The 27,714-nt window shown below is 37.0% G+C and overlaps 1 protein-coding gene across 1 annotated transcript; it reads right to left on the bottom strand.

The window, feature by feature from the left end:
* Window positions 1–6,796: 6,796 nt before the first annotated feature.
* LOC145684767 (serine protease 30-like) lies at window positions 6,797–19,775 on the bottom strand. The gene is made up of 2 exons (XM_081757138.1): window positions 19,728–19,775; window positions 6,797–6,924 (listed from the first exon to the last, which is right to left on the bottom strand). Exons 1-2 carry the CDS (start codon window positions 19,768–19,770, stop codon window positions 6,803–6,805), a joined length of 165 nt encoding a protein of 54 aa, XP_081613264.1. The 5' UTR covers window positions 19,771–19,775; the 3' UTR covers window positions 6,797–6,802.
* Between the last annotated feature and the right edge of the window lie 7,939 nt (window positions 19,776–27,714).

The following is a 27,714-nucleotide window of genomic DNA, read 5'->3' on the forward strand; positions in this document are numbered from 1 at the left end:
TCTAATTTCTTCCATTCTGGTTACATAACCTGACCAGTTGAGCCTCCTAGACTTGATGACCCTAAGAATGTTTGGTAAACGGTATAAAATTATGCAGTTCCTCCTTATGAAGTTTCCGCCTTTCCCAATTCCCGTTCCTTTTGGAGTTCAAATATTGGTTTAAGAATCTTGTTTTCAAATAGTTTTAGTCTGCGATATTCCCTCAGAGTCGGTGACAGTGTTTCGCAACCATACAGCATAACAGGCATGATTATCGCTTTATATTTTGAGCTACAAATTTCTCAACAGAATTAGCGACAAAAAAGATTTTTAACTGAATAATAGCACGAAATTCCTGCTTTCAGTTGACATCAAATTTTTTAGTGATTGTGGTTTTGGTCTGTTGATAATGATCCTAGATATTTGAAAGTATCCACTTTGTCGAAAGAAAATATTATTTGGTATTTTAACGCATTCATAAAATGCAGTATTATGATCCCGACAAACTTCCATTTATTTAGTTTTTTCTGCATTTACTTTTAAGCCTATATCCCTGCAAGCGGTAATTAAGATTTCTGCATTCCTTTCTATTATTCTATCATTACCTATTAAATTTACATAATCAGCACACGCCATAACCTGGCAAATACAATTCAGCTCTAGGACTTCATTGCTGTCTTTGATTTTCCTTATCGTGTTCTCCAGAACAAAGTTAAGTAATAATGACGACAATGCATCTCCTTGTTTCAGGTCATTCTCAACGTGAAAGCTCGTGAACAAGAATTTCTCTACTCGAACCTTACTTTGGGCTTAATTAAACTACCTTTTCTGTAAGCATGTTGTACAATGTTTCTCTCCTACCAGAGTCTAAAGTCAATAATTGGTGTGCCAGAATGTTGTATTCTCTCATTTCTTTTCAAGTATTAGTCGAATGGTAAATATCTAGTCGATAGTTGATAGATTTTACCTAAATCCATTCTGATAATCTCCAATAATTTCATCTGTGTATGGAGTCAATCTTGCTAATACAATGTTTAAGAGGATTTATTGGATGTTGACAAAAGAGAAATGCCTCGATAATTATTAAATCTGTTTTGTTGCTTTTCTTCTGAACAGGAACAATGATTGATTCTCTTCACTCTTGTGGTAATTCCTCCTTGTTCCAGATAATGAGAATGAGTTTGTGTATCTTGCTCTACAATTTTTCTCCTCCAGCTAAAATTAAGTCAACCAGAATTTCGTCTACACCCGGAGATATGTGTTTATTTTTTTAAAATAGCGATTTCTATTTCTGTCTGGTTAGGTTCTGGAATATACGGTTATGCTGCATGCATTTCACTTTCTCCACGCGCATTAGTTTTTGGCTATGTGTTTAGTAAATCGTCAAAGAAATCTTTCCATTTATTTCAGATGCTATCTGTATCAGTTTCTTTAGGTTTCTTTAATATATAAGCATGAAGTTGATAGCCTTTCTTAAGTTCGTTAATGCATTTATACATGCCCCGAATGTTTTTGTTTTCACTATTATCTTCAAGTTAATTAATTTTAACTTTCAAAAGTCTCGTTTCTTTGTTCTAAAAGTTTTAGAAGTTTTCTGCCAGATGACAATGAAATTTTATGTAGTTATTTCGTTCGGATTTTGTAGCCAACGCAGGTTCTTCTGTTTTCTCTTCTCTGCTACTTTAGTACATTCCTGGTTGAACCATGGTTTGTTCCTATGTATTTCTGCGTGCTCCAATTTTTCTTTTGCTGAAATGTTAATGTTATCTCTAATTTCAACCAAGTATCTTGAACACTAGTGCACTCCAACCTTCTAAAACTTTCTTTATTCAACGATAGTCTCTCTCTTACTATCACAATCAACTCCTCTGAACGACCGAACCTCAGTTGTGCTAGACTGTTCTTTTCTGTCTACTAAAACATGATCAGTTTGAATATGTGTTTTTCCATCTGATGAAGTTCAAATATATTTATGATTTTTGCGATGTTGGAATTTTGTAATCTTCACGATAAGGTTTCTGGATATTGCACAGTTCACGAGTCTAACGACGTTGTCACAACCTTTCTTATGCAAACATTTATTCCCTATAATCGGTTTGAAAATACCCTCTGGTCCTATCTTCGCATTGAAACCGCTTAACAGAATTTTCATATGGTATTGCGGGAGATGATCAAATACCCGTTCTATTCTTTCGTAAAAACTGTATTTTTTAAATCGCCATCCTTATTTTCTGTTGGGGCATGTAGATTTAAAACAATAATATTACACCACCGACCCTTAAGAGAAGTAAAAGAAAATCTACCATTAACAAATTCAACCTATGTAATTGCTGATATTACGTATTCGTTTGTGAACGGAAAGCCCTGTTTCTAGTTGGTAATTTTTAATTTGTTCCCCGTAAAAGAACGTAAAATTTCTCCACTAGACTCTTCCATTTCCTTCTCATCTAACTTCCTGATATCCCAATAGGTCCAACCTCTATTTCTAAACTCATTTTTTACAAATTTTAACGCGCCTGCTCTATAGAGACTTCTTATATTCCATGTTCTAAATCTCATGTCGATTTTACTTTGCTGAGTTCGTGCCAAGTTATCAGTTCTGATCCGAGGATTCTGCGAACTTATCTGAGCAATCATTTTTTACAGGATGAGGTTGTTAGCCTCACACTCAATTCTCAAGCTGGATTATCACCCCTTGTCTGTCAGCGACTGTTTACTCAGTATATTCGCAGCTAACCTCTATATCCCAGAGGCCTTCTTCTCGATCCATAACCTGAGGACGCGCCGTGCCGTGGTGACAGGAAGACCACATTTTACGAAAATTAATACAGCTATATTACAGAAATACAATAGGTACTGATTATCCGAACACTGCTTTAAAACACACAGGAACAATCAATATGCTCGGATATATGGATGCATATTAAGACTGTGAAAGCTTCGATGCCGCAAAAATCGTAAATTAGAGACTAGTGTCAATGTAGTATTACATAAATGCATCGTACGTTTGACTATCCGAACTATTCTTGATGTATCACATTGTTTCGCTTTATAGCTATATAATTTTATAATAATTTTGTAAGTGATTATACTCTTTACTTGTTCTCTGCCAATAGCAACTGTATGATTTATAATACAAAACTGAAATACAGAAGAATAAAATTTAAAAAGAATAATGTGAAATTCGCAGGGCATCTTATGTAAAGGGCGCCTTGTATTCTTCACAGGTTCTATACTACCTGTCAGTATTTGAATTTATTATACAAAGGTGGTGTACAGGTAACTAAAACCAGTTATCTATAATGTGATATTTCGTAGGGCGCCTTATGTAAAGGGCGCACTGTACCTTTCATGGGTTCTTCGCCAACAGTAACTGTGTGTATTTATTGTACAGAACTATGCTACGCAGAAGAGTAAATAAAATCGTTCATCTTTGATGTGGTCTCGGAAGGGCGCCTAATGTAAAGGGCGCACTGCACCTTTCACGGGTTCTTTACCGATAAAACTATAAGTATTTATTACTAAAAACTTGTACCTTTATTTATACTGTGATATTTCGGAGGGCGCACCGGGACACGTCCCGGTGTCCCGGTGGGCCAGCACGGGCCTGTTAGTCACTATTTATAATCCAACACAGCGTTGACATAGAGCAGTTTCAACCCTCGAATGTGCAATGTAGCACACGTCCGACAAAGACAAATGCTGCAGTACATGGCAGTTTTCATTATTTTATTAACCACCCTAGACAGTGTCAGTGTTTATCTAACATGTATTAGAAACTATATGATTGTTGGAGAATTAATACTAAATGATATATTTTTATATTCTTTGGTTTTCACCGTTGTCAATAATAGTCTAAACATGATACGATGTTTAATCTTGAAATCGAATTCTCGCATTATGAGAAATTTTAAAAATACGTGCATTGTCAATATGATGCATACATTCCTCGTTTCAAAAGAGTAAAAAGTGTAGCCCAAGGTTGGGGAACCATCACAAGAAGGCCGCATATCATAGTTTTGTGCTCTACCCACTGGAATGGCTAGAGTGTGCGTCTTTTGAGAACATAATATTTGGTTCGATTTCTGGTGGAAGAATACAAAAGAATAAATAAATAATTTCAGAATTATTCAATTTCCTTAATTATCCTTTTTCTTTAGCCTAAATAACATAAATATGGGACGTTAAACTTAAAGGAAAATAATGGTTTTGAACAGACCTTTTTAGTTATTTTACAGTTAAAAGTTACATTAATTAATTTACATGTAAATGTTTAATACTATAACATACTTTTTTAAACAAAGTAAGTAGAAACTGTATTATTTTTTGCTTTTTGTTCATTCAATGACTTTTCTGATATTACTCTTTTCATATAGCTTTGTTATGAATTATATTTTTCTTATATTTCATACTCGTATTTCTTCTATAATTTAGAACTTTTCACTACAGGCTTACATTAGAAGGCTATATTTTATGATTTGATGACTGAATGCGGCCTTAAGGTAGCTGTTTCCCTTTTCCGGTGAAATTCAATATACATAAGTTCCATTGTCCTCTGGAAGGTGAGCAAAGGAGACGGTCGCACCAGGACACACACACGAGGCACTTCCCGCAATAGGAAGATAGGGTTAGGTTCTTCAGAGAAAGGAACAACTTTTGTGTATTTCCAATTCATTCCTTAGAATCAAAATATTTAGAGACTAGCAGCGTTCACCCCGCTTCGCTGCGGTCACCCCGGAACGCAATAAACTTTGTTACTTAGATAATTTTTACTTTTTCGCTTTCAAGTGATATGATAAAAACCATAGAAGATTGCACTAATGTTAACATTATATCGCCTGTCATTTATGTTAACCCGCCCCGCTTCGCTGCGGTCACCCCAACCCGCCCCGCTTCGCTGCGGTCATCCCGGAACGCAATAAACTTTGTTACTTAGATAATTTTTACTTTTTCGCTTTCAAGTGATTTATAGCGCCTGTCAGTTATGTTAACCCGCCGAGTCACAGGGTCATGCGGGTTGCATATAAATACGTTTATTTTTATACCTATGATGAACTAATAACAAAGGATTTGTACGTATGGACACCTGAATGGTCAATTATCTCAAGACACTGGTAATTGAAAATTAAAGTGATATGATAAAAACCATCTAGGGTCCACATCCTAACAACCCCCCAAAAATGAAAGAAATCGGTTCAGCCGTATTAGCGTGATGAGCGAACAAAGGATTTTTTGTACGTATTGACACCTGATTGGTCAATTATCTCAAGACACTGGTAATTGAAAATTAAAGTGATATGATAAAAACCATCTAGGGTCCAAATCCTAACAACCCCCCAAAAATGAAAGAAATCGGTTCAGCCGTATTAGCGTGATGAGCGGACAAAGGATTTTGTGCGTTCTCTTTTATATATATAGATGAATTATGAATTTGTAAGACCCTTTTAGGGCTATATATGAACGTCGCGAAGTTCATTCATAACGTCAACAATGGCTACATTATATGTAACTCGTGTGATGCAGATCCTACTTTAATATAGCGGAATTTTATTGTAAAATTCAAGTGGAGCAGATATGGGTTTCTAGATTGTTAAATCTAGATGTCCAATACTGAAGCAAATACAACACAATGCACCAAAAGATTTCCTCAAGAAATGCACCATTATTGTTCTTTTTATTATCCATTGGTTTTAAATATTTTGTGGAATATTATTATTATAGATATCAAATATTCAAAATTGGGCATCATACTGAATATGGCATTGTCATTGACATTACTGACCCCGCAATTTCGCCACAGGTTCCTGATAGCAGGAACCAGCGGTGCAAATCTGTCTTCAATATTCTGGGGGGAGGGAGCAAGTAAGGCCGTTGCCTTTTTTTTTTGTTAAGCGGTGCTCAAAATATTTGCAAGTTGAAAAACAGTGCTGTGGAGGATCAGGAGCAGAGTTGTCTTCAACATTGGGAGACGGGCAGATTTAAGGCTTATTCTGGGGGAAGGACATCAATTTCATCTCACTTTCCTTTGTGGCAATCGGACACAAATCATCACAATTTTTTTTCTCAAAAAACACATTTCAAATCAAATCTTGGGGGGAACAGTTCTCCAGTTCCAAGATTGGTGGGGTCATGTCCCCCTCAACCCCCGGGATTTGCGCCAGTGGCTGGAACACTAGCTGTTCACCTATGAGGAAACTGGGAACAATTTCTGTCATAAAAGATATCCAAGATCATTCTTTCTTTCAACTTGTTCACAATTCATATTTTGTATAGCGACATGTTATTTTTCAGTGTGATAAGTAACCAGCGTTGGAATGATTTATAGGCGTATTACTCTATCAACAACCAGTGCTTTTATTGATTTAAGTTCTTTTATAACTTTTTTGCGTTTCCAAGCTTCACGAAACATGTTTATCAGCATTGTAGTTCTATAAAAAATACACCAATTAAAAAATGCTTTAAGATGTCGATATGGGGAAAAGTAGTAAAGGCTACTTCGATAAGCTTAAAGTTTAATTTTCATTTTAATATACGTCATAAGATAAAAAAGTAATAAACTAGTTTATCATTGCATAAAATGTTCTTGTTTAATCGCTCTGATATGGTTGTTGCATTCCAACAATAAACAACTATAAAACATTATATAATGGATCAGTAAAAAAATAGTTCACGTTTACACTGATGTTAACGTTTACGTTTTATATGCGAAAATGAATTTGCGCAATATAAAAATGACATTACTAGAGATCAGCAGTAATATAATGCTTGACAAGCAGGACAGTTCATACTTTTTTTTAAAAAAAAAAGAAAATAATATGCTTTCTTATTTCTCACAATAATCTGCATTCATTGTATTTTTCATTATCCATGTGACGTAGTCAGGCACCTTGACATACACACCAGGATGTTTAGGTTCTGCACAACTTTCACCCCAAGAAACAATTCCTGTAAAAAAAATATATTACATAAATATGAAACAATGTTAATAATTTGAAAATGTAATACTCCTTAATAATACTTATTAATTTCTAAATAAAATTAAACTGTAAATACAGAAGTGTAATTTCGAATAGTCACATTAATGTTCTAAATTCTTATCATCATGCTCAGGGTTAACCAAATTTAAACAATGCTTGCGGTGACCACTATAAATTCTGAGAGCTTGCGGTAACTGAGGCAGTAGGACGATACAAGTTAGTCCATTTTAGTCACAAAGTGTCTAAACAAAAACAATATAAATTGCTACGAATACCTAGATACCATAATTTGAGCGTATTAAGTGCACAATATATAAAATACTACGTTGTCCATTATTTTTACTTTTGTCAAGTTAAATTTTAGAATTACGCTCACTTCGTTAATAAAATTACATTGTTTCTACATCTTTTCGCTTGAAACGTGTTATAATATTTACGTAACACTGATAAGTTGAAAATGTAATGCAATAAAATAATATTGTTCTATATATAAAGGTAACCAAGAAAGTTTTGTCGCATTTGTGGAGGTCTGAGTTCAATTGGCCCTCACATCGTGAGTTGAATGTGAATGGAGATAAGGCGAAGGTGAGTTGGTGTGAGTATATCCAACATACTATCTGGTTGTGGCCGTTCAGTTACATCGTAAACTTGCGTAAGAACAGAGTGAACATGGGACCTCCACAGAGCGTCATAAGGCGTGTATGCCCTACGAGTTCAGACTTGGGTCTAACGTCACTGAAGCGGGACAGAAGATATGCCAGGCCTTTGCTGAGGGTGTCGTGACTACGCGGGCAGTACAGCGGTGGTTTAACAAGTTTAAAGACGGGACTTCAATTCAGTATGAGTTTAGAAACCATTCGACAACACTTCCATCAACTTGGGGAGCACTACAAGTTGAGTCGATGGGTCCAGATTACATGATTTGACTCCAGAAGCCAACGCAAGCAGACACCTCTGTTTCTTTGCTGTCTCGTGTGATTAAGGAACCATTTCCAGACAGGGTGTTGATATTTGATGAGAAATGGGTCCTGTACGAAGCTCCACGGTTTCGTCATCATTGGTTAGCATCATATGCACTGGTTCCGAACCAGCCGAAACCAGCACTGCACCAGAAGAAAGTCCTTTTGTGATTTTGGTGGACTGCTCGCGGCATCGTGCATCGGGAATTGCTTCCAGCTGGTCAGAGCATCAATGCAACTGTATACTGTCAGCAAATGAGCCGTGTTCAAGAAAAACTCAAAACTCTGGATCCAGCACTTGTGAATCGCAAAGGGGTTCTCATGTTATAGGACAGCACGTAACTAGGATGATCTTGGACACATTTTACGCCATGAATGGGAAACACTATTGCATCTGCTATACTCCCCGATTATCACCTGTTTCATTCCTTAGACAATCACCTTAGAAGACGCCAATTCAAATACCTAGTAGAGGTGTTAAATACACTTGATACTTTCTTCGCTTCACGGGTCAGCAAGTTCTACCGCGAATTAGTCCATGGCCTTCCAGAATGTTGGCAGAAGGTCTTTGGTGCTGATGGGGACTATTTTTCATTTTCCAGGTATGTCTTAGGTGACATATCGGTGTTCGAAAGTGGTGAGTGAAAAAGCGACAAAACTTCCTTGGTTACCTTTATTGAAAATCACAACTGAAAAAGAAAACGCTTGAGACTGAATGACACATTGTATTTAAAGATTTTAAATTACTGTTCAATGTTTCCATTCTGAATCTCATATTTTGTACGAGCTTCCCGAAAGGATTTGAGCGCTAACGGATGAGAATTCCTTTCAAAGCACGTCTTTGAAGTCATTTACGTTAGGGGTCGTCCAAATATTATGTAACGCGCCAACGGGGGAGGGGGATCAGCCTTGCGTTACGAAGTGTAGCAAGCGGGTAGGAGGGGGTTTACGTCTTCGTTACGTAATGCACGTTTTATGCTGTCATTTTTATTTTTATTCTCTGGTTAATATGCAATCTTTTAAACAAATAATTTCGTTCAGTTCATTTCTTTCTTTTAAATAAATAAAAAAAAACAAATATTTCTTTTGTTTTGGTAAATTATGAAGTCTATATAAATTGAATCATGCAGAAGACGCTACTAGGCTCTAGGATGACCGGTGACAAACCCTTTGTGTACAGTTCGCGGAATAGAAATCGTTACACAAATTCTAAGTCGAAACTAATAACAAACTCTTGCCCCGTTTTCTTCTGCATCCAGAAAAGCATGTCTCAATCGATTAGTTGCTTTTAGTATTCAATCCAACCCCTCCTCTTCCTCCACCTCTCCTTATCTGAAGCAGTGTGTACACATATGCGCAATTTCCACGGAGCATTTGGCCCAGACTTCCTGTTCATGGATGACAATGTCCGCCCACACCTTGCACATCTTGTGTCCGAGTATCTGGAGAGCAAAGACATTACGCGTATTGCATGGCCTGCATATTCGCCGGACTCAAATCCTATCGAGCATGTGTGGGATGCTCTTGGGCGGCGAATAGCGCAGCAAAATCCAGCAGCACGCACTCTCCCTGACCTGTAAACAGCTCTCCTCGAGTAGTGGCGCCATCTGACGCAAGACTTGATCAACACTGATTTGCAGTATGGAGGCCAGATGTCGCGCCTGTATAGCTGTTCGTGGTAGTCACACGCGATATTGACTGCCTATGCCCTCGCACAATCCAGCTTCACCTGTTGAGGTATTGTTGTGCTGAACATTTTGGACATTCTGTAAATTCTAAATGTATTGTTCATCTTCACTTGTGTTGCATTGTGCATCTGGACCGTCTGTTTGTTCATTATACTTGATGCATTGATCGTGTCATTTAATTTCTGCCACTTTCTTCGAGTTGCTTAAGTTTTGTGGAGCAGTGTATCACCTTTTATCTCAGTGATCCCGAAAACTACCCATTCGTCACAAATATAGGATATTTTCGATTCTTTTTTCCTGTCATCCTCCCATTGTCAACTCAATGCTAACCAAGGCTTAATTTGAACTTCCTAGCATCCACAGTGTCACTATTCATCTTTGCACATGAATTCGACACTAATATCGTTCGTATTTGACTACTTTTACATGCCACCTTCACCTCAGGGTAGGGATGGTTTCAGTGTCTCGCCCGCAAAACTATGAAGGTATTTCTACCAACGTAAGTATAATTATAAATTACCATCTGAAAAACAACTGTACGGGTGATCTTTCTCGGAGAGGAATTCGTTAACTACTTTTTCAAAATCAATGTATTTCCTTTTTTTCTTTCCATGAAGATTACCAAAAGACTAAACTTCATCTGCACTATTGTGCTATGAATATATGTTTTAGTGGTTTAATTCACTGAATACTCGCTTAGATGTTGCTATCGTCACAGGAAAAGTGAGATACAGTTATAAAAGAAAAATGAAATAAAATATTTAAGTTTTATGTCCCACGTCTATGCCTACTATGCTAATGGAGACAGTGATGGTGAGAAGTGAATGAAATTGTGGAATGAAGAAAGTGGGAGGAAACAGGAGAAACCCGAAAAAACTCATACACATGGTTTTTGTCCATAATAAAGTTCATTCGGCGCGAGCTGGGATCGAAGCAAGGACCCCATGCACCATAGGCAAAGTTATAAAAGAATAGGCATCTAAACAAATACGGAACACTACTATCAATCAAAGTTATATAAGATTAGATTTTTAGTTATTTCATTGTAAGTTAAAATTTCAATCAATCATGTTCTTCATTACTGTTCGAAAACTTAAAGTTGTTGCTGGAAGGACGTGATAAATGTTTTCAGTAGATTTCACAGTCTATAGCTCCGTTACAAATTCTTTTTCATCCAAGGCTAAAGTTATTGCATTTTAGACATTTAGGAAAAAGTGTGAAATTATATAAATACCTCCAAATTGGAATTACGAAACTTCAATGGGCCTTTTTTTTTTGCTGTGGGCTTCCCTCACTGTACTCCCGTTAGTTACGCTACCGTTCAGGGTGCATGATGCAGTTTCCCCCTTTTAGGAATATTTTCTAAGGCAGTACGATTTTTTTTGACTCCTGTTTGAATTGATTTGTATTTGCTTGAACTGTCGGTTAAAGGAGACAAAAGATCCTATACTCAAACATGAATCATCTCTTTCGAAGTTCTAATGGAAAATGAAACGAATCATATTAAACATGTTATGTTTTTGAAGAGAAAAAGAGTAAAACATTGATTGCACAAATGCATAATGGTATCATATGCATGCAAATTTATAACTTATAAAAGGTGATGATTTGTTAGATGAGGGGTTAGTGAACGGGATTCTTCTGCTGATGGTCCTAGGTTCGAATCTCATCCATTCTTGTTGCTTTTTTCTTTTAGCTACACTGAGTTTGTGCATTTCAGATCTTCAAGATTGAATCAAATCTAATACCAGTTAGTGAATTAAAAGTAGCTGACATTATTTTCAAATAGGAGACGTTATTACATGCTTGCCATTACCTCACAATACTCAACTTTGATATAAACTCTTGCAGCCTTCATTTAACTCATTTCTTGACGTGTTTTGTTACAAAATTCATGAATCGTGGCGGACAAAATTGCTTTACCAGTTAATGGTGACTGCTTTGAAACCAAATGCAAAGTATGAGAATTAAATTTGTCATATCTGTAGTTTGGTGTGGAGAAGAAACAAAATTGCGAACGAAAGGTTTAAGAACAACCCCCGTTATTAATACGAGGATAAGTCAACTGTAAACCATAAAAGTAGAAATAAAAATCCGCATATGGCGCCAGTGAGCTGTAAGTTGGCATACCTGTTTACGATAGTATGCCGGATGTCTCCTAGGTGGCAGCAGCCGGCAGATGCACAAACACCGGCGCAACAACAGTTCCAAAATGGCAGCCACACTAGCCACCTGCACCAGCGAGGAGCAGCGTTCTGTGATTCGGTTTTTGCGAAGTGAAGGTGTGAAACCGATTGACATTTTTAGGCGAATGAAGGTTCAGTATGGAGATGCGTGTTTGTCACAGCCACAAATTTATGAATGGTGCCGGAAATTTGCAAATGGTGTTACGTCTGTGGCCGATGCTCCACGCCCTGGCCAGGCTCGGCGCGTAGTGACTCCAGAGACCATTGCAGCCGTTGAAGCCATCGTTTTGGAAAACCGCCGTGTGACAATAGACGAAATTGCAGCATGTGTACACATGAGTAATGGATCGGCACATCATATTGTGAATGATGTTCTCCAGTTTCATAAGGTGTCTGCAAGAGGGTGCCCTGACGCCTGAACTGAAACAGCGACGTGTTGATGCGTGCGAAGACCTTTTGTGGCGTGCTTAACGTGACAGTAATGCCTTCCTGTCACGAATCGTCACTGGTGACGAAACATGGGTGCATTACCATCAGCCTGAAACAAAGCGAGCGAGCAAGGAGTGGCGCCACTCCTCATCACCGAAACCCAAAAAGTTCCACTCCGATGAAGAGGTACGCAACGCGGTGCACGAGTGGTTGCGCCGTCGCCCAAAAGACTTTTTTCTGCAGGTATTCAGGCTCTTCCGAAGCGTTGGCGGACTTGCATTGAACGAGGAGGGGACTATGTTGAAAAGTGATTTACTTCTGTACCCTGTGTGACCAATAAATAATATTTAAAAAAATAATTATGGTTTTCATTTGAGTCCCCCTCGTATAAACTATGCCAAAGATTATTGACTTACATCATCATGAAAGAAATATGAAAGAAATTCTGAAAAAAAGAAAAATACTGACTTAGAAATTTGTAAGTGGAGGCAAAGAAATCTAATTTAAACATACTAAAGACGAACCATTAAGCGCATACAGGTCGTGGATTTGTGGTCAAGGTGCTCGCTGTAATCTGGAGGTTCTCAGGTTGTAACCCATCGGTGAACATTTTTTTAATTTAGAATTTTTGGTGCCCATTGCTCGCCCCCATCTCCCGTTTGGCGCCGACATTTGATCAAACAATACGTGTTTATGAAGCTCAAGGGGGGGAATTACACCCTCCTGTCCTGTCCAAATGGCGCCCCTGGAACATTTCTGTGCAATTACTAAAGAAAATGAAATGAACCATTGAGTAACACTCATTTGTGTCAGTAGATATTTTAGAGCTCTGTGCGTGCATTATAGAGAAGCACAAAACCTACTACCGTCATTGGCAATTTCCATAGATTTCTTAGGGAGCATCTTACTAGCTTGCAGTCTTTAAAGACGGGAAAGAATGAAACTAAAGGTAATTATGAAGCTCTGGGAACATTATGTGACTTTTTATTAAATTTAGGCTCTTAAAAATATTTCAGAACAAACGAATGGAAAAGACTTTTTTTAAAGCTATAACGTTGTAAACTAGATTCGTGTTTCTTTTTCAGCTGAATGGAAAGAGTACACTACGCACTGCTTTAGACAAGGAGAGGTGGAGGAAGAGGAGGAGTTGGATTGAATACTAGAAGCAACTAATCGATTGAGACATGTATTTCTGGATGCATAACAAAACGGGGCAAGAGTTTGTTATTAATTTGGACTTAGAATTTGTGTAATGAGTTCTATACCGCGAACTGTACAATAAAACACCTTTTTGTGGCTATCGCAGCATTGCATTTACGGCACAGGCCTTTCTGTAGTTAGTTGTTACTGATCGTAATCTGATTGTTACTGATTTTTGTTTTCATTTTGGATTTTCATATTTCTCGAGAAATCGAGGTTATTCGCATTCTGGCACTGATTTAGGACAAGAAGAATTTAGAAAGTGATAATCTGAAGTTCAAAGTCCAAAGTCCATGCTTGAAAACTTGTTCACAAACGATATATTCCTGCTCTTTCACGTGTGCAGTCACTTCGGATCTATAGTCGATGAGGAAGAGAACTTCTTTGCATCGTCGACACTGGTGAACTTCTAATATACGAAGCGTCCTATATCCCAGAAAAATAGGTCGATGTCAGTTCTTTAGATCGTGTCTCACCTGCATCTTCCGGTAGCATTTCCTCCTCCTTGCCGATCATCGGTGACCTAAAAGGATGGGTACAATCTCCTTGGGGAAACGACAGTATGCAGTTTCAAAGAAGTCAGGCTGGTTAATTAAACAACCTTATGGGGCTAAAACATTATTACGGTACTATCACTTTCTAATACTTTGATTTGTTGGAAAAAAAACACCACAAATATATTCAGAATACAAGCACTGTGTATTAAAAATTACTACCATTTAAAAGGTTTTTTTAAAGGTAATAACTACCAAAACAAGCAAAATGGATGAAAAAATTAAAATGTAAAAGTGTTAGCCTACGTAACAAATGGGGAAGGGGTTCAGTTTTACGTTACGAAGTGTGACAAAGGGGTTGGAGGGGTAAAAATTGGTCAAAAATAGCGTTACGTAATATGTGGACGGCCCCTTGTTGTTAACAACAATGGGTAATTATCTAGGTAATAATTCTGCCCCATAGAGTATACACAGAATCAGTAAAAGAAAATCTCAATATTTAATTGGAAGTTTGTTCAATAGAATAGGTTAGCTAATCGAATTTAAAAAAAAAAAACAACAACTGGTATTTCAGTAATCAGTACCGTCTTGATTTTCTTTTATACGTTTCAGGAGTAGCCTCTCCATTAGTACAAGTCGAGTACTAGATCTGCTAAAAAATATAAAAAGATTACGAAACGTTGTGATTTATCTTATAAGTATCGAAGCGTGGGCATTAATTTTAAAAAAAAATAAAAAAATCATCGCTTATGTTGTACACTATGATCATACTAGTAAGGTAAACTATAGTGTATTTAGAAACATACCTTGTATTTCCGTTATTATTGGCGCATTGTAGAATTTATTATTCCTTATAGTCTATATAGAGTAAAATTTACCCATGAAAAGCATAAGATTTCTTAATGCAAGACTTGCAAGACTCTTGCAAACAAGACCAAGACCAAGACCAAGACCAAGACCTGGTCTTGGTCTTGGTTTTGCATTTGCTCATCATTACTGTCCACTCACATACAGTTCTGACCGAACCAACCGGAAGCATTGCAGCAGCCGTTTCAAAGCTTCCTCGTAAACGTCAAATTAACAGTTTGACCCTCGGGCAGAAATTCATGATGGATCAAGCCCGTGATGTCAAAAAAGTTATCAACATAGTCTTAACCTTGGATGTTCTCAGCTGACTATTTGGGATGGGCGTAAGACGATGAAAATCAAACTATTGACTGTCGCTTGATCTCCGGATTGTATTCTTAGGACCAGGTCTCTTCTTCTATAATGATCGTTTCCAAAAACTGTGGATTCTGGTCAGACATGTCGATGAAATATACAAACGTTTTCATCTGAGTGTACTTCTACTTGTCTGACAGCGTATGGGGGTGCAAACCGGACACAGATCTTCCGTTTTTTTCAAATGTTTGTGGACAATAGTGCTTACACTGTCTTTGCTTAGCCTACTTTTAACTCTCTTGATAACATTCTCAAAGACAGACGCCGATCATTCCCAGGCACCTGTCGCACCTATCGATGTTATCTGGAATTGTGCTTGTTGACGGTCGACCCGAACGTGGCTCAAACTCTACACCTTCCTTTTCGATTCTAAATCATTGGGACCACTCAATCTCACATTTTTTACTCGTACACTTGCACTAACATTCCACGAGTCTTTCCCTAATTTCAAGCAAACTTCATGTTAAGGCGTTGCTTTATTTTTCATTTCATTTTGCAATGGCACGATTGTAAATGGCTTCCGTGAGCTTGGTTGCAGGTGTATCATTACTGCACTTCGGTGTTTGTACGATAGGAAAAGATTATTGGCAAGACTCTCAATACGTATGCGCGGGCGCCTCACCCTAACCAGCGCGATTTTTAACATTTTGGAACCATTCACCGAGCTCTCCAAGCGCACCTCATATACTCTAAATCATTACATTCGTCTTGGAGGAAGAATTGAATCCTTTGTAATCACTTCCGGACATTTCTGGATTACAGACAAATTCAAGTTTAGTCATAAAACATGATCACACATACTCGGAAGTGACTGCAGTGGATTCAACTCCTCAAGACCAATGCAATTATATATTTTCATGCCTAAATCCTAAATCTGCACTCCTGTCATTTCCATCAAATTAATTACTCTATTCTATTAAGGCTTTTGTTCAGAAATATATTTTTTAGTCCACTTAGTTCGTGAATACCCTCCAAATTAGTTGCACTAATCATGAAGTACTTCAAGCAAATTACTACGATCATCAAACAACGAATTGAGGCAATTTCTTGAACTAAAAGGTGTCGGATGAACAGTTAATCACCCAACATCAAATATAAACGAGCACATTTTGAGAAAAGGCTGTACTATAATTAAGTATCTTTGTTGAGACTAGTGCTAATAACTAATGCACAATTACATTATAACACTAATCTTACCTTATTTACCATAACCAATCGAGATTTTTACGTTTCCACTCGTGTTTCCCTTGTAAATGTTATCTTTGTTATTTAACCCTTTTAGGATTTCCACTTTTTGAGATAAATTTTAGACTTTCACTCAAACAACTACTGCTTCCTTACTATTTATCATAGGATCACGGTTCATATCCCGTTGTTTTAGGATAGAACATCACGGTATCACTCGCTTGTCCATATTATACACCACAAACGGGAAAATCACAAAAAACGAGATTTTCGAAAATAAATTTTCGAAATATTGGTGTCCCTCTGGCGTGGGGTGGGTCCTGGGGTCCGGACCCCCCCCCCGAAATTTCAACTTTTATGTAAATTTTTCCTAATTTTAAGGGGCAATTTTAGGAGTTTTGATATAAAATAACTTCATATTGAGTTTGGACCCTCCCGAAAAAAAATTCCTGCGTACGCTACTCCCTCTGGATCGGGCCTGGGTTCACGTAGGGACATGATTTTTTAAAAAGAATACGTTAATATGTACATGATACATGTGCAAAATTTCATTCTTGTATCTTGAAAACTGAGGTCGAGAGAATTTTTTGAATGTCTGAAGGTGACCCATTCTTTTCATACATGTATATGCATATATATAAAAAATATTCCAAAAACGTACTGCGTCATTACCATTTGATCTAGAATCATGTTCAAACGCCATTTTCTTTATTATAAGGAGCCCTTTCCAACGGTACCACTCACATGTTCGTGTCATACACCTGAACCGGAAAATTAGGGAAAAAACTTGGATTTTTTAAAGTCCGACCATAACACTTTGCCCCTCTGGCCCAAGCCTGGGTGGACATAGGGATCTGAATTTTTTCTAAAAGCATGTTGTTATGTACATAATACGTGTAGAAAATTTCAATCTTGTATCTTGAAAACAAAGGGCGGAAAAATTGTTGAAAGTCTCAATTTAGGTTCTCTGTATACACACACACATGCATATATATATAATACAAATTTACTGTGTCATTACTATTTGGTCTAGAGTCATAGTTTAGACGCAAGTTTCTTAAGTGTGACGAGCCCTTTGCAACGGTACCACTCACAGGTCCATATCATATACCTGAACAGGAAAAATCAGGAAAAACCGGAAATGTTTCTGAAAAATCACCCCCTCGAAACACTTGCGTCAGTCGGATCCAACCCCAGTTTCACGTTGGGATCTCAGAAAAATTTGGGAAATACCCAAAGGTACATACAATCCGTATGCAAAGTTGCAATCTGATATCTTGAAAACTAAAGGCGTGAAAAAAAATAATGAAATTTCCCTTAAGAAATAATAAAAAACTCATGCCCCTCCTCCCACTTGGCGCCGCCAAGTTGACCATTCGGTTCCAAAACGCATCTGAAGTATTCTTTGGTCCATTCTTGACTTGGCTAATAAAAATCTCGGCTTAAATACCTGTTATAGAACCTAAATAAGCGGTCAAAGACGACACTACGCCATAGTAACAAAAGTTACCAAAAATCCTAAAAGGATTAATTAACTTCATTGTAGTTTATAGTGTAACTGTTGAAAACGTCTTCCACTGGCACCCTGATATCACTTTACCTTATAATCATGTTTTCAGAAATACGCGCTCATTTTTGACTTGAAATGTTTATCTTACTTTTGTAATATTTTATTTCAGGTCATAGATCGTACTATGTACTATGTTAGAGAGAATAAACTTTGCCCATTAAATAAAAACCACAGATTGATATATATGATATTCCAACAGAGCACGGTCTTTGTTGATGAATATGTTGTTGGAAAACACTACGTTGATACGTGACATACTTAGGTTGGATTGTGAAGGTCTATTATGTTGCCGAAATACACTCCCCCCTCGCTAGTTTGGTGGCTAGCGTGCGTGCTATTGTACGATATCCCAGGTTCTATTCCCGGTGGGAAAATATTGAATGCGTTATTGTTTAGTTTCCAACTTTAACTGCAAATCCATGTCTCGTATGGCATCGGCGCTCAAAAAACACTAAATTTCAATGAGCAAACACATTGTTGAAATTATTTTCTTTTCACTTTCAGTTAATTTGTTAAGAAGAACTTAAATATCTCTAAGTATCATGTGCTGTTGAGTTTTTGTTTTTGTAGTGGTGGTTTTTGTTCACTGAGAGTCAATTTGATGCCGATGACGATGGTGCTATAAATAACCTATAGTAAATAACCCACTTCTTATGTTACATAATTATTCTATCCAAAATCGAATCCTCCTTATGACGTGGCTCAAAATCGTTTTTCGCTTCGTTTTAATCAACCGCAACCAACTTATATGGGAAGCATTGTTTCTTTTAGTATCACGTCGAAACTTAGTGGAATCGTTGCTAAAACCTGGCCATACTATCACTTACGTTTATCATTATAGGCTTCAACAACAATTACCTCGTTATCTTTGGGCTGTTAAATTACCGCGTGTGCCATCTTCGGCAGTTTCATCGCTCTTTTAAATCTTAAGCCACTACTGTTCTGCCAGCTTATTTACTCATCCATAAATAATACAGGGCACATTTTTCTTTGCCTTTCATTAGCCTTTATTACCAGACTAAACTTGTACAGCACACATACTTAATTACGTTATTTGGGATTCCTGCATTTGATCTGCTCTCACTGACGTTCCCATTTAACTATAGCGACCACAACTGACAGGCTACATGACGAAACATCCACTAACATGTTGACTTTTTGTTCTTTTTCATCTCGGAACGAGTGGTGTAAATTCACGTGCAGATATACCACATAAAATCCTGAGAACCCTATTTTCATTTGCTAAGAAATACGATAATAATATGTGATGAAATTTACCGTTGGATTATATGTAATTGTCTCAATACTTGGAAGCAGTTTATCACACAAGAAGAGACCCGTTTGCGTTACCATATTCTGTACAAAGCAATAGTTGGAAGTAGTTAATTTCATAAACGTTGCTTATACTTTCAGTAGTTATGTGATTTCATGATACACAATATTTCTACTGATGAATATTTTCACCCATGGGATTAATCCTACTTCTACCTATAATTATACTGTATTATTATTCATGCTAGAAAAGAGACCATAGAACAATTCTTTGGGTAAAATATTTTGGAAGGATCATGTTTTTCTGCAAATTAATTTGTTTCTTATTATTTCTCATTATTTATAGTGACGTAATTGTATTTTTGTTTAACGTAATTCTTTATGGAATTTCATATATTTCATTGTCTTAATTGTTTCCACGTTTTGAAACATTTGCTAGTATTGTGACAAAGCATCTGCGTTCGGACTTTCTTTTGAAATAGTTCAAGGGCAATAACTGGTCGAACCTTAAATGCTTAATAAGAATAGTTTTAAGTATACTGAAGGAAATTTTTGGTAAGTTCTTACCAATTTGTTGCATTTTATTTGTTGTATTTTGAATCATCACCATTGCAGGCCCACCACTATCACCCTGCAATGAAATTCGAGAATTTTTGATATTAACAGAACTTGACATTTAAATTATATGATATCATGCAGTTACAGCGGGTCTTACAATTATAACAGAGCATATTTAATATGAAATTTATATATATTTCATCAGACCTACTAGATTTGAAAGAAAAATCAATCTGTCTACAGCTTTTCATCTATCCCAAATCTGACATGAAAGTTAAAAACCTTCATTTTAAGAAATACTCTTTTTTGCAAACAATAATGGTTCGGAAACATCAATTTCTTGTGTTTTATTTGAACATCTGTCCGAATATTTTGTCGAAGAATACTTAGAATGGAACGCTTATTTTATTTTATTTTATTATTATTATTATTATTATTATTATTTTTATTTTTGCTTGTGAAAAGTTGCAAACAGATGTTCAGTATAGATGAAATTTATAATAAAAAAATCATCGCAGCGAAAAGAAAATAATTTTACGCCCAAACGTATTGTAAAATCTTCGTGTTTACCAAGAAACATACTTTTCTTGTGCAACTTATTTTTCTTGTATGCATTATCAGCAGCGAAAGTTTAGGCTTTCCATTATATAGGATATTATAAACGTTTTACTTCAGTAGCAATACAGTATAACAATGGTTACCACAACAAACTTTCTAAACCACAATTCCAACTCTGGTTCTCTTTACGGTCAAAATTGCTTTACTTCACAACATTAAGCATTGTATATATCAGGAGTGGCCAACACGTGGACCCAGCAAGTCGTGACAGGAAGCCCCAATGGTCAGTGTCATATAGTCTGTACTATTTTTTGATTCATAGCAAGCTATTGTACAGATAAGTAAACCGACAGCGATTTCTGAAACGGAAAGTAGCCTTCAAATCTAAAAAAAGATTAGCCATCCCTGGTGTGCATCGTATCATAATAGTCATAACATATTATTACCCATTATTCCAGATTTTCTTTATGACTACGTTCCATATATTTAGCTTAGTATTCTCTATGAATTACCTGCTTTCCCATGTCGAGTAGTCTTAAACTAGGAACAATAAATGAATTCAGGGATTATCAAGCGGAAGATTAAATGTATTTAACAACTTTCAGCTTGAACTATCCATTTAATTATCTGCATTTCACAACGCGTCATTATTTATCAACTCGCTAATGCCTTAATAGTATGGTATACTACAATGTAACGCTAAAGTCAAGACACGTAGATAATTTCACTGTAAACTAAATTTCATTACCTCTGTAAATACTTTTCAAAATAAATTCTAAAATATTGATAACTTTTAAGAAACAGATTTTGTAAACGAATAGCGAATGACGATTCCTGCAGTGAATTTTTAAATCATTGACAAAAATGTTTCCAACTTGTCATGAAACAAAAATAATTTCTGTAAGTGAAATATTGTTTTTTGATTCGATTTATTCAACAAGTCTTATGTATTGAAAAGGTGACTAAAATTCAACAAACAATCAATTTCTTCAACATTTTTTTTCAGATCGAAAAATTATTTTTTGTTTTTAGGGAAAAGCTTTTGTAAATGAAGTGAAATTAAAAAGAAAAGAAAACCTTGAAATGAAAGCATCGAATCAGCTTCACTCATTTTGAAGCAAAAGTTTGACAAGGTTGTAAAAACCACTGGCACAAATCCCGGGAGATGAGGGGAACATGTCCCCTCCTATCTTGGAACTGAGGGGGACTGTCCCCCCAAATAATCCTATTTGAAACGTGGTTTTTGGGGAAGAAATGACATAATTTGTATCCGATCGCCACAAAGGAAAATGAGATAAAATTGATGTCTCCCCAGAATAAGCTTCAAACCTGTCCGCTTCCCAATATTGAAGACAATTCTGCTCTCTTGATTCTCTACAGTATTGTGTTTCAGCTTTGTAAATATTTCGAATATCGCTTAAAAAAAGATAATGGGAACGTATTACCCGAACCCCCCAATATTGAAGATAGATTTGCGCCGCTGGTAAAAACAGAGTTGAGCCAGAAAACTCTCAAGATGATGAGAAAAATGTTTGCATCGTTAGACGGTATGATTATATTGTTTTCTGAGCATGTAGAACTACCAACAGAAATACCGATTGGCTTTTCCACGTTTCCACCCAAGATCAGCAAAAAGCAAACTATCAGTGGTTATCTGTCCACTCAGAAAAATAGTAAGAAATTAGCTTCTTCAATCAAATACGACAGCCATTAAACAGACGAGGGTAGTCCCAAAAGTAGCTGATCTAACAAACAAAGCACTCAAAATTTGGGAAAAATATCTTCATTTCTCAACATAGTCTCTTTTTAGCTCGATACACTTTTTTTTTATTGATGCTCGGTAGCTTCGATACCCTTTTTATAGTATAAGCCGTCGAGCTTCTCAAAATAGCCGTTGATCACGGTCTCTCCTCTTCATTGTTGGCTAATCTTTTACCACCGAGCCCTTTTTCAAGTTTAGAAAGAGAAACTAATCCATGGGGCTAAATCTGACGAATAGAGTATATGAGGAAGCAATTCAAACTTTAACTTATTGATTTTGGCCATCGCTACAACGGATATGTGAACTGGTGTATTGTCTTCGAGAAACAGTAGTTTTCTTGTTCGCCATATGTGGCCGTTTTTTCCCCTTGATTTCATCACTCAAACGCTGCAATAAGTCTGTATACAATACTCGTCGTTGATATTTTTTCCTTTTGAAGATAATCATCGAAAATTATGCATCACGGACCCCGAAAAACTCACGCCATGACTTTACTTGCAGGTGGAACTGCCTTCGTCTTCTTTAGAGCCAATTCTACTCTTTCTTGTTCATTATTTTGAATGTTCCTTTTTTCATGTTTCATCCATGGTTATGAATGGACGCAAAACTCGGTTTTCTTGCTGTGACATATCGCCCGACGCTCGATTCAAACATCCTCACGACGCTAATTATGTTCAATTCTGAATAATCGCAGTAGTCACCTCGCGCACAGATTTCTCATGGCCAAATTTTCAGTCAATATATGATGTACAGCACATTTTGAAATGCCTAGCATGTCTGCTAGCTTGCGCACTATCAGTTAACGGCCATCCAATATCATTGTATGAATTTTATTCACCATATTTGACGTAGTCACCTCATTTGGTTGGCTACTGTGATATACGTCTTTGCAGCTCGCACGTCTCATTTACTTTGTGCCACCCAATTACTATTGTAAACAAAAGATCAGACTCGTCCAGAATAGAATCTAGGTCGGTTTTAACATTAATTGGACTGAAATCTTTCAAATACAAGTATTATATCAAATAATAATGAATCTGGGTACTTCTGGGATTACCCACGTAACAATAAAACAATCATTTCACTCCTGGACTGATGCTAGGGTAGATAAGAGACGACGGACTTTTTGTAATGACTCAAACTCCACATTAAGTAGAGTGACGGATGTGTGGGAGGTGTCATTAGGTTTGTGAAATCTTAGAATTTTATCTTCTGTTATTTCATTTTAGTTTCTAAAATTTAATTCATTTTTTTCTTTTCAGATTAAGTCATCAATCTGGACGATAGAACACCTTGTTTTTGTCTATGAAAGTTTCGTAAATAATAATGAGAGAAATATAAGACATGATGTATTTAAGTACTTGAGAACCTCTACATGATGGTTCATTCTAACTTAAATTCCAACCGGTTTCTCTCCTTATGACATATTTTTCTTTAAACAGAAAATGAAAACCCAAACATCAACAATTTTGATTCGAAACGAAGACATGATCTAGCTCGTAACACTGCTCCTTTATCTGTGGTATGGTATTATATATTCGAGTCGGTTATCTTAACTATTACAGCACAATCACTTCACCCTGAATGCGTTGTCATTCATGTCTTTACTGCAATCGGATTGTATGCCCCACTTCGAATTTTCTACGATTTTTCTTTGTTTTATAGATTCTTTCGTAGTTCTCTCGTGTTGTCATCATTTATATATATATACAAACTGCATTATATGTCCAACTTCTGCTCTCTTACATAATGTATTCCAGACTATCATTGCCTCTACCCACTAAACTATAGATTTGACTAATTTAATTCTCATATTCACCACACTATGAATGCCAGATTTACAAACAAGTGTACATTTACTTATTTGACAGATAGTATTTCCCCGCGGTTATGGCACTTAGCTCTTCTTGTGACTCCTGTAGGACATGTACCTCCTCCCAAATTTTTTAAGAAGGGCCAACATTGTTTGTCAATTACGTGTCCTTCAGGAGTGGGCTGGTCCGGGACAAAATACTTGCTCCTATGGACAGAAGTATTACTTCCATAAAACTAGCCCCATAAGAGTTACAAATTCCTTCTATTAGAACTCACATTTTGTGGCATTGTGCTAGTGACGGAAGAGGGGGGTAGTAATAACTTGAAGAAAAAGAGTAATGGGTTACAAAACCAAAGTTCACGAAGAAAAAAGAAAACTTGTGTGCTGACACATAGATTGAATTCGACATTTTTAAGACAGTGCGTTTTAGGCTTTCTTTTTTCAAAGCTATGTTACATTCTATTTAACTATCGTTTAATAAAATCGATGTAGACGTTTTGTAAACATGCGTTGAGGAATAATTCTTAATTAAGTTTGGAATTAAAAAAATATATAATAGTAAAAATCAAATGTAGGATCAACACAGAGGACGAAGGTAATTTCCTTCTATTTTCTCAATATTTAAATGACTCTTAGCAACAGGGAGGGCACCTGTGCATGCATGTGTTTTTCATATCGCAGTATCTTGCACACGTTGAGAATGTGTATTATAAATGTAACCAAGAAAATTCTGTCTGTTTTTCACCCACCACCATCGTACATCGATATGTGACAGGAATTTGGAAGATCAAAAACTAGCCCCATCAGCATCGACGACCTTCTGCCAACATTCTGGAAGGCCATGGATTCCATCGCAGCACAAGTTGGTGGATCTTGAAACGAAGAAGGAAGTTTGCACCTCTACTAGGGATTTGAACTGGCGTCCTCTAAGATGATTATCCAAGGAGTGGAACAGATGATAATCGGAAGGTGTAATGTCCGAGGAGTATGGCGAACGCAATAGTGTTTCCCATCCCAGACGTAAAATAGTATCTCGGGTCAACCTAGCCACTTGAGGCTTAGCGTTGTCCTATAACAAAAGGACCCCCTTACGATTCAGAAGTGCTGAGTTTTCTTGAACAAGGTTTAACTGCTGACAGCACACAGTTGCATTGACGCTCTGACCAGCTGGTAGCACTTTCAGATGTACGATGCCGCGAGCAGTCCACCAAACACACAGGATGACCCTCTTCTGGTGCAGTATTGGTTTCAGCTGTTTTGGAACCGGTTCATGGGATGCTAATCAATGATGACGGCACCGTAGAGCTTGGTACAGGACCCATTTCTCATCACACGTCAACATCCTGTCCAGATATGACTCTTTCCTCTGACGAGACAGCAAAGAAACATAGGTGTCTGCTCGCATTGAATTCTGGCTCGGATTCAAATCATGTGGGACCCATCGACCAAATTGGTAGTGCTTCTCAAGTTGATGGTGTGGTGCTGTCGAATTGTTTCTTCACTCATACGGAATTTTAATCCCAGTTCCTCACATGTCTGGCTACTGTTCGCCTTAATTGCTGCCTGAAGATCTTCAATTTGTACATGTGTTGGGCTTCTGGCACGTGGTCCGTCTTCGAGTGTTTCGTCATCGTCTTTAAACTTGTTAAACCACCGCTGCACTGTCCGCGTAGTCACGATACTCTTTCCAAAGGCCTAGCATATTTCCGCCCCGCTTCAGCGGCGTTTGACCCCAGAGCATACACTCCCTTATGACGCTCTTTGGAGGTCTTATGTTCACTCTGTCCTTACGCGAGTTCACAGTGTAAGTGAACCGCAACAACCAGCTAGTATGTTGGATATACCCACACTAACAACTACCTTTGCCTTATCTCCATTTGCATTCAACTCAGGGTATGAGGGTAATTGATCACAGATCTCCACAAAATGGGACAGAACTTTCTTGGTTACCTTTATAGATAAATAGCGGAACGCCCCTATTAACATATCTTTCAGGAAGAAGGAGAAAAGGGAAATATTGATTGTTGTTTATGTAATCTGAGGATAATGTAGATGGGATATAATTTTCTTAAAGTAAGAATACGATGAGAAGAGTTACATACGTTGGATAAAAGTAGTGGAAATATTGTTCCTATGCCAGAGGTTTTTGTCTCTGTATTGCAAGATTTTCTTAGTTGATAAAGTAATATAAGGCGGTGAATTGTGGCGAGTGATGACGACTGTATGTTATTAAGTCGAGAGCAGCAATACCATAAAACAGCGGAGTAAAATGGATACGCCATATGAGTATGTTTCAGAAAGATGCACGACGTGTGTGGATCAAGATTGAAGTGACATGTGGGCACAGTACACAAACATTGTTTCCGGTAACTTCGTGACGACCTTTAAGCCAAATAGGGCATCACCCCATAAGAAAAATTACAACACAACAGAAGTCATCATCTGTGCCAGTCACTGTTGGACATCGACGAAGATGGACGCACTAACTGTGTACGACGCCTTTCACACGTAAGGTAAAAGGTGATAGAGATGGGAGGCGATTACATTGACGGAAAGTACCAAATTTTCTTGTATGCATAAAGCTAGTTACGAATTATAACAATGTTATCACTACCTTTTATTCAGTCCCTGTAGGTCAATAGTAAATTTGTAATTTGTGATCTGTTGTGAAGTAAAATAACCTTGAGAATTATGATGAATGATTATGGCGTCGGATGCCTTGAGTTATAATATGTAATGGTGCATGAACTGAAAAAAAGGAAACAGTGGCTAGTCAAGCTAATTCAATTTTGGTTATAGAACTCCCGTATAGGCGTGTGGTTAGGATTTGATGAGAAATACATGGGTTTGATTTCCGGCTGGAGTTGTGTGGTTCAGATCCCACGTTAAGATGCAGGTCCAAGTCTCATCTATCCTCGGTGCTGAATGAGATATTAATAAATTCCTAACCAACCAATCAACCAATGAATTTAGGTTATCATTGCAATTTGGATAATAACATCACCGTATCAACTGAAACATGTGACCAGAAACTGCAGAGGCAAAAATAAGGATACAAAGCAAAGACTAGAATGACTCACAACACCCTATAGTATACCCCAGGCCAGATAAGTTCGACAGGAGAAATGTTTACGAGTTATTTATTTACAGGTATATCCAATTAAAACAGGATAGTTTTTGAAAAGAATGCACAGGTATACCAGTGCTATTAACGTTACAGGAAGACATACATAACAGTAATTCGCTGTGCAAGAGCATTTTGCTTACGTATAGCCATCGATCTAATTTTAGGTATTACGATGAGATGCATGCTATATAACGAACATTATAGAAGCTAGTCATGGGAATCTATTGAGTAGCACAATCTTCAATGTAACTCCACCATCAACAATTACAATCTTAAAGGAGTGTTGTACCGAAACAATAGAATATTAATTACTTACAATTTTGGTGGAAAGTTCGAAAGTAGAATGGTAATTGGGCATTCAAATTCCTTCTAAATACCTAAGGGCCACAAATAGAAGAAGAAAACTTAGAGGTCTGCTTAAGGCAACTGAAGGTGGATGTAACAAAGAGAAAAAAGAGATGTTGCCGGAAATAAGAATGAGCTGAGTGGATGAAAGCACTAATGAAAATGAATCATGAAGAAGGAATAAGCAAGAAAACATTTGTTTGTATAATTGGAGGATAGTTTAGTTACGACACATTTAATTTATAGTGGTAAAATGATTATGTAAGATCTTTTGTATAATAACAAATGTGTGGTTTGTGACCTGATACGAGGTAAAAGGATCTTAAGAATTATGATGAATGGTTATACTATCGGATGCTTTGAGTTATGGTATGTAATGGTTGTGTAA

Source organism: Thermobia domestica, chromosome 5 (assembly GCF_964235325.1).
Source record: "Thermobia domestica chromosome 5, izTheDome1.hap1.1, whole genome shotgun sequence".
In the NCBI taxonomy this organism is placed as follows: domain Eukaryota; kingdom Metazoa; phylum Arthropoda; class Insecta; order Zygentoma; family Lepismatidae; genus Thermobia; species Thermobia domestica.

Excerpts from the sequence above, each read along its gene's own strand:
- LOC145684767 (XM_081757138.1), bottom strand. The coding sequence starts at position 19,770 with ATGGTGATGATTCAAAATACAACAAATAAAATGCAACAAATTG. Across the intron at positions 6,925-19,727 it reads AAATAAAATGCAACAAATTG|GAATTGTTTCTTGGGGTGAA; the intron begins GTAAGAACTTAC and ends TTTTTTTTACAG.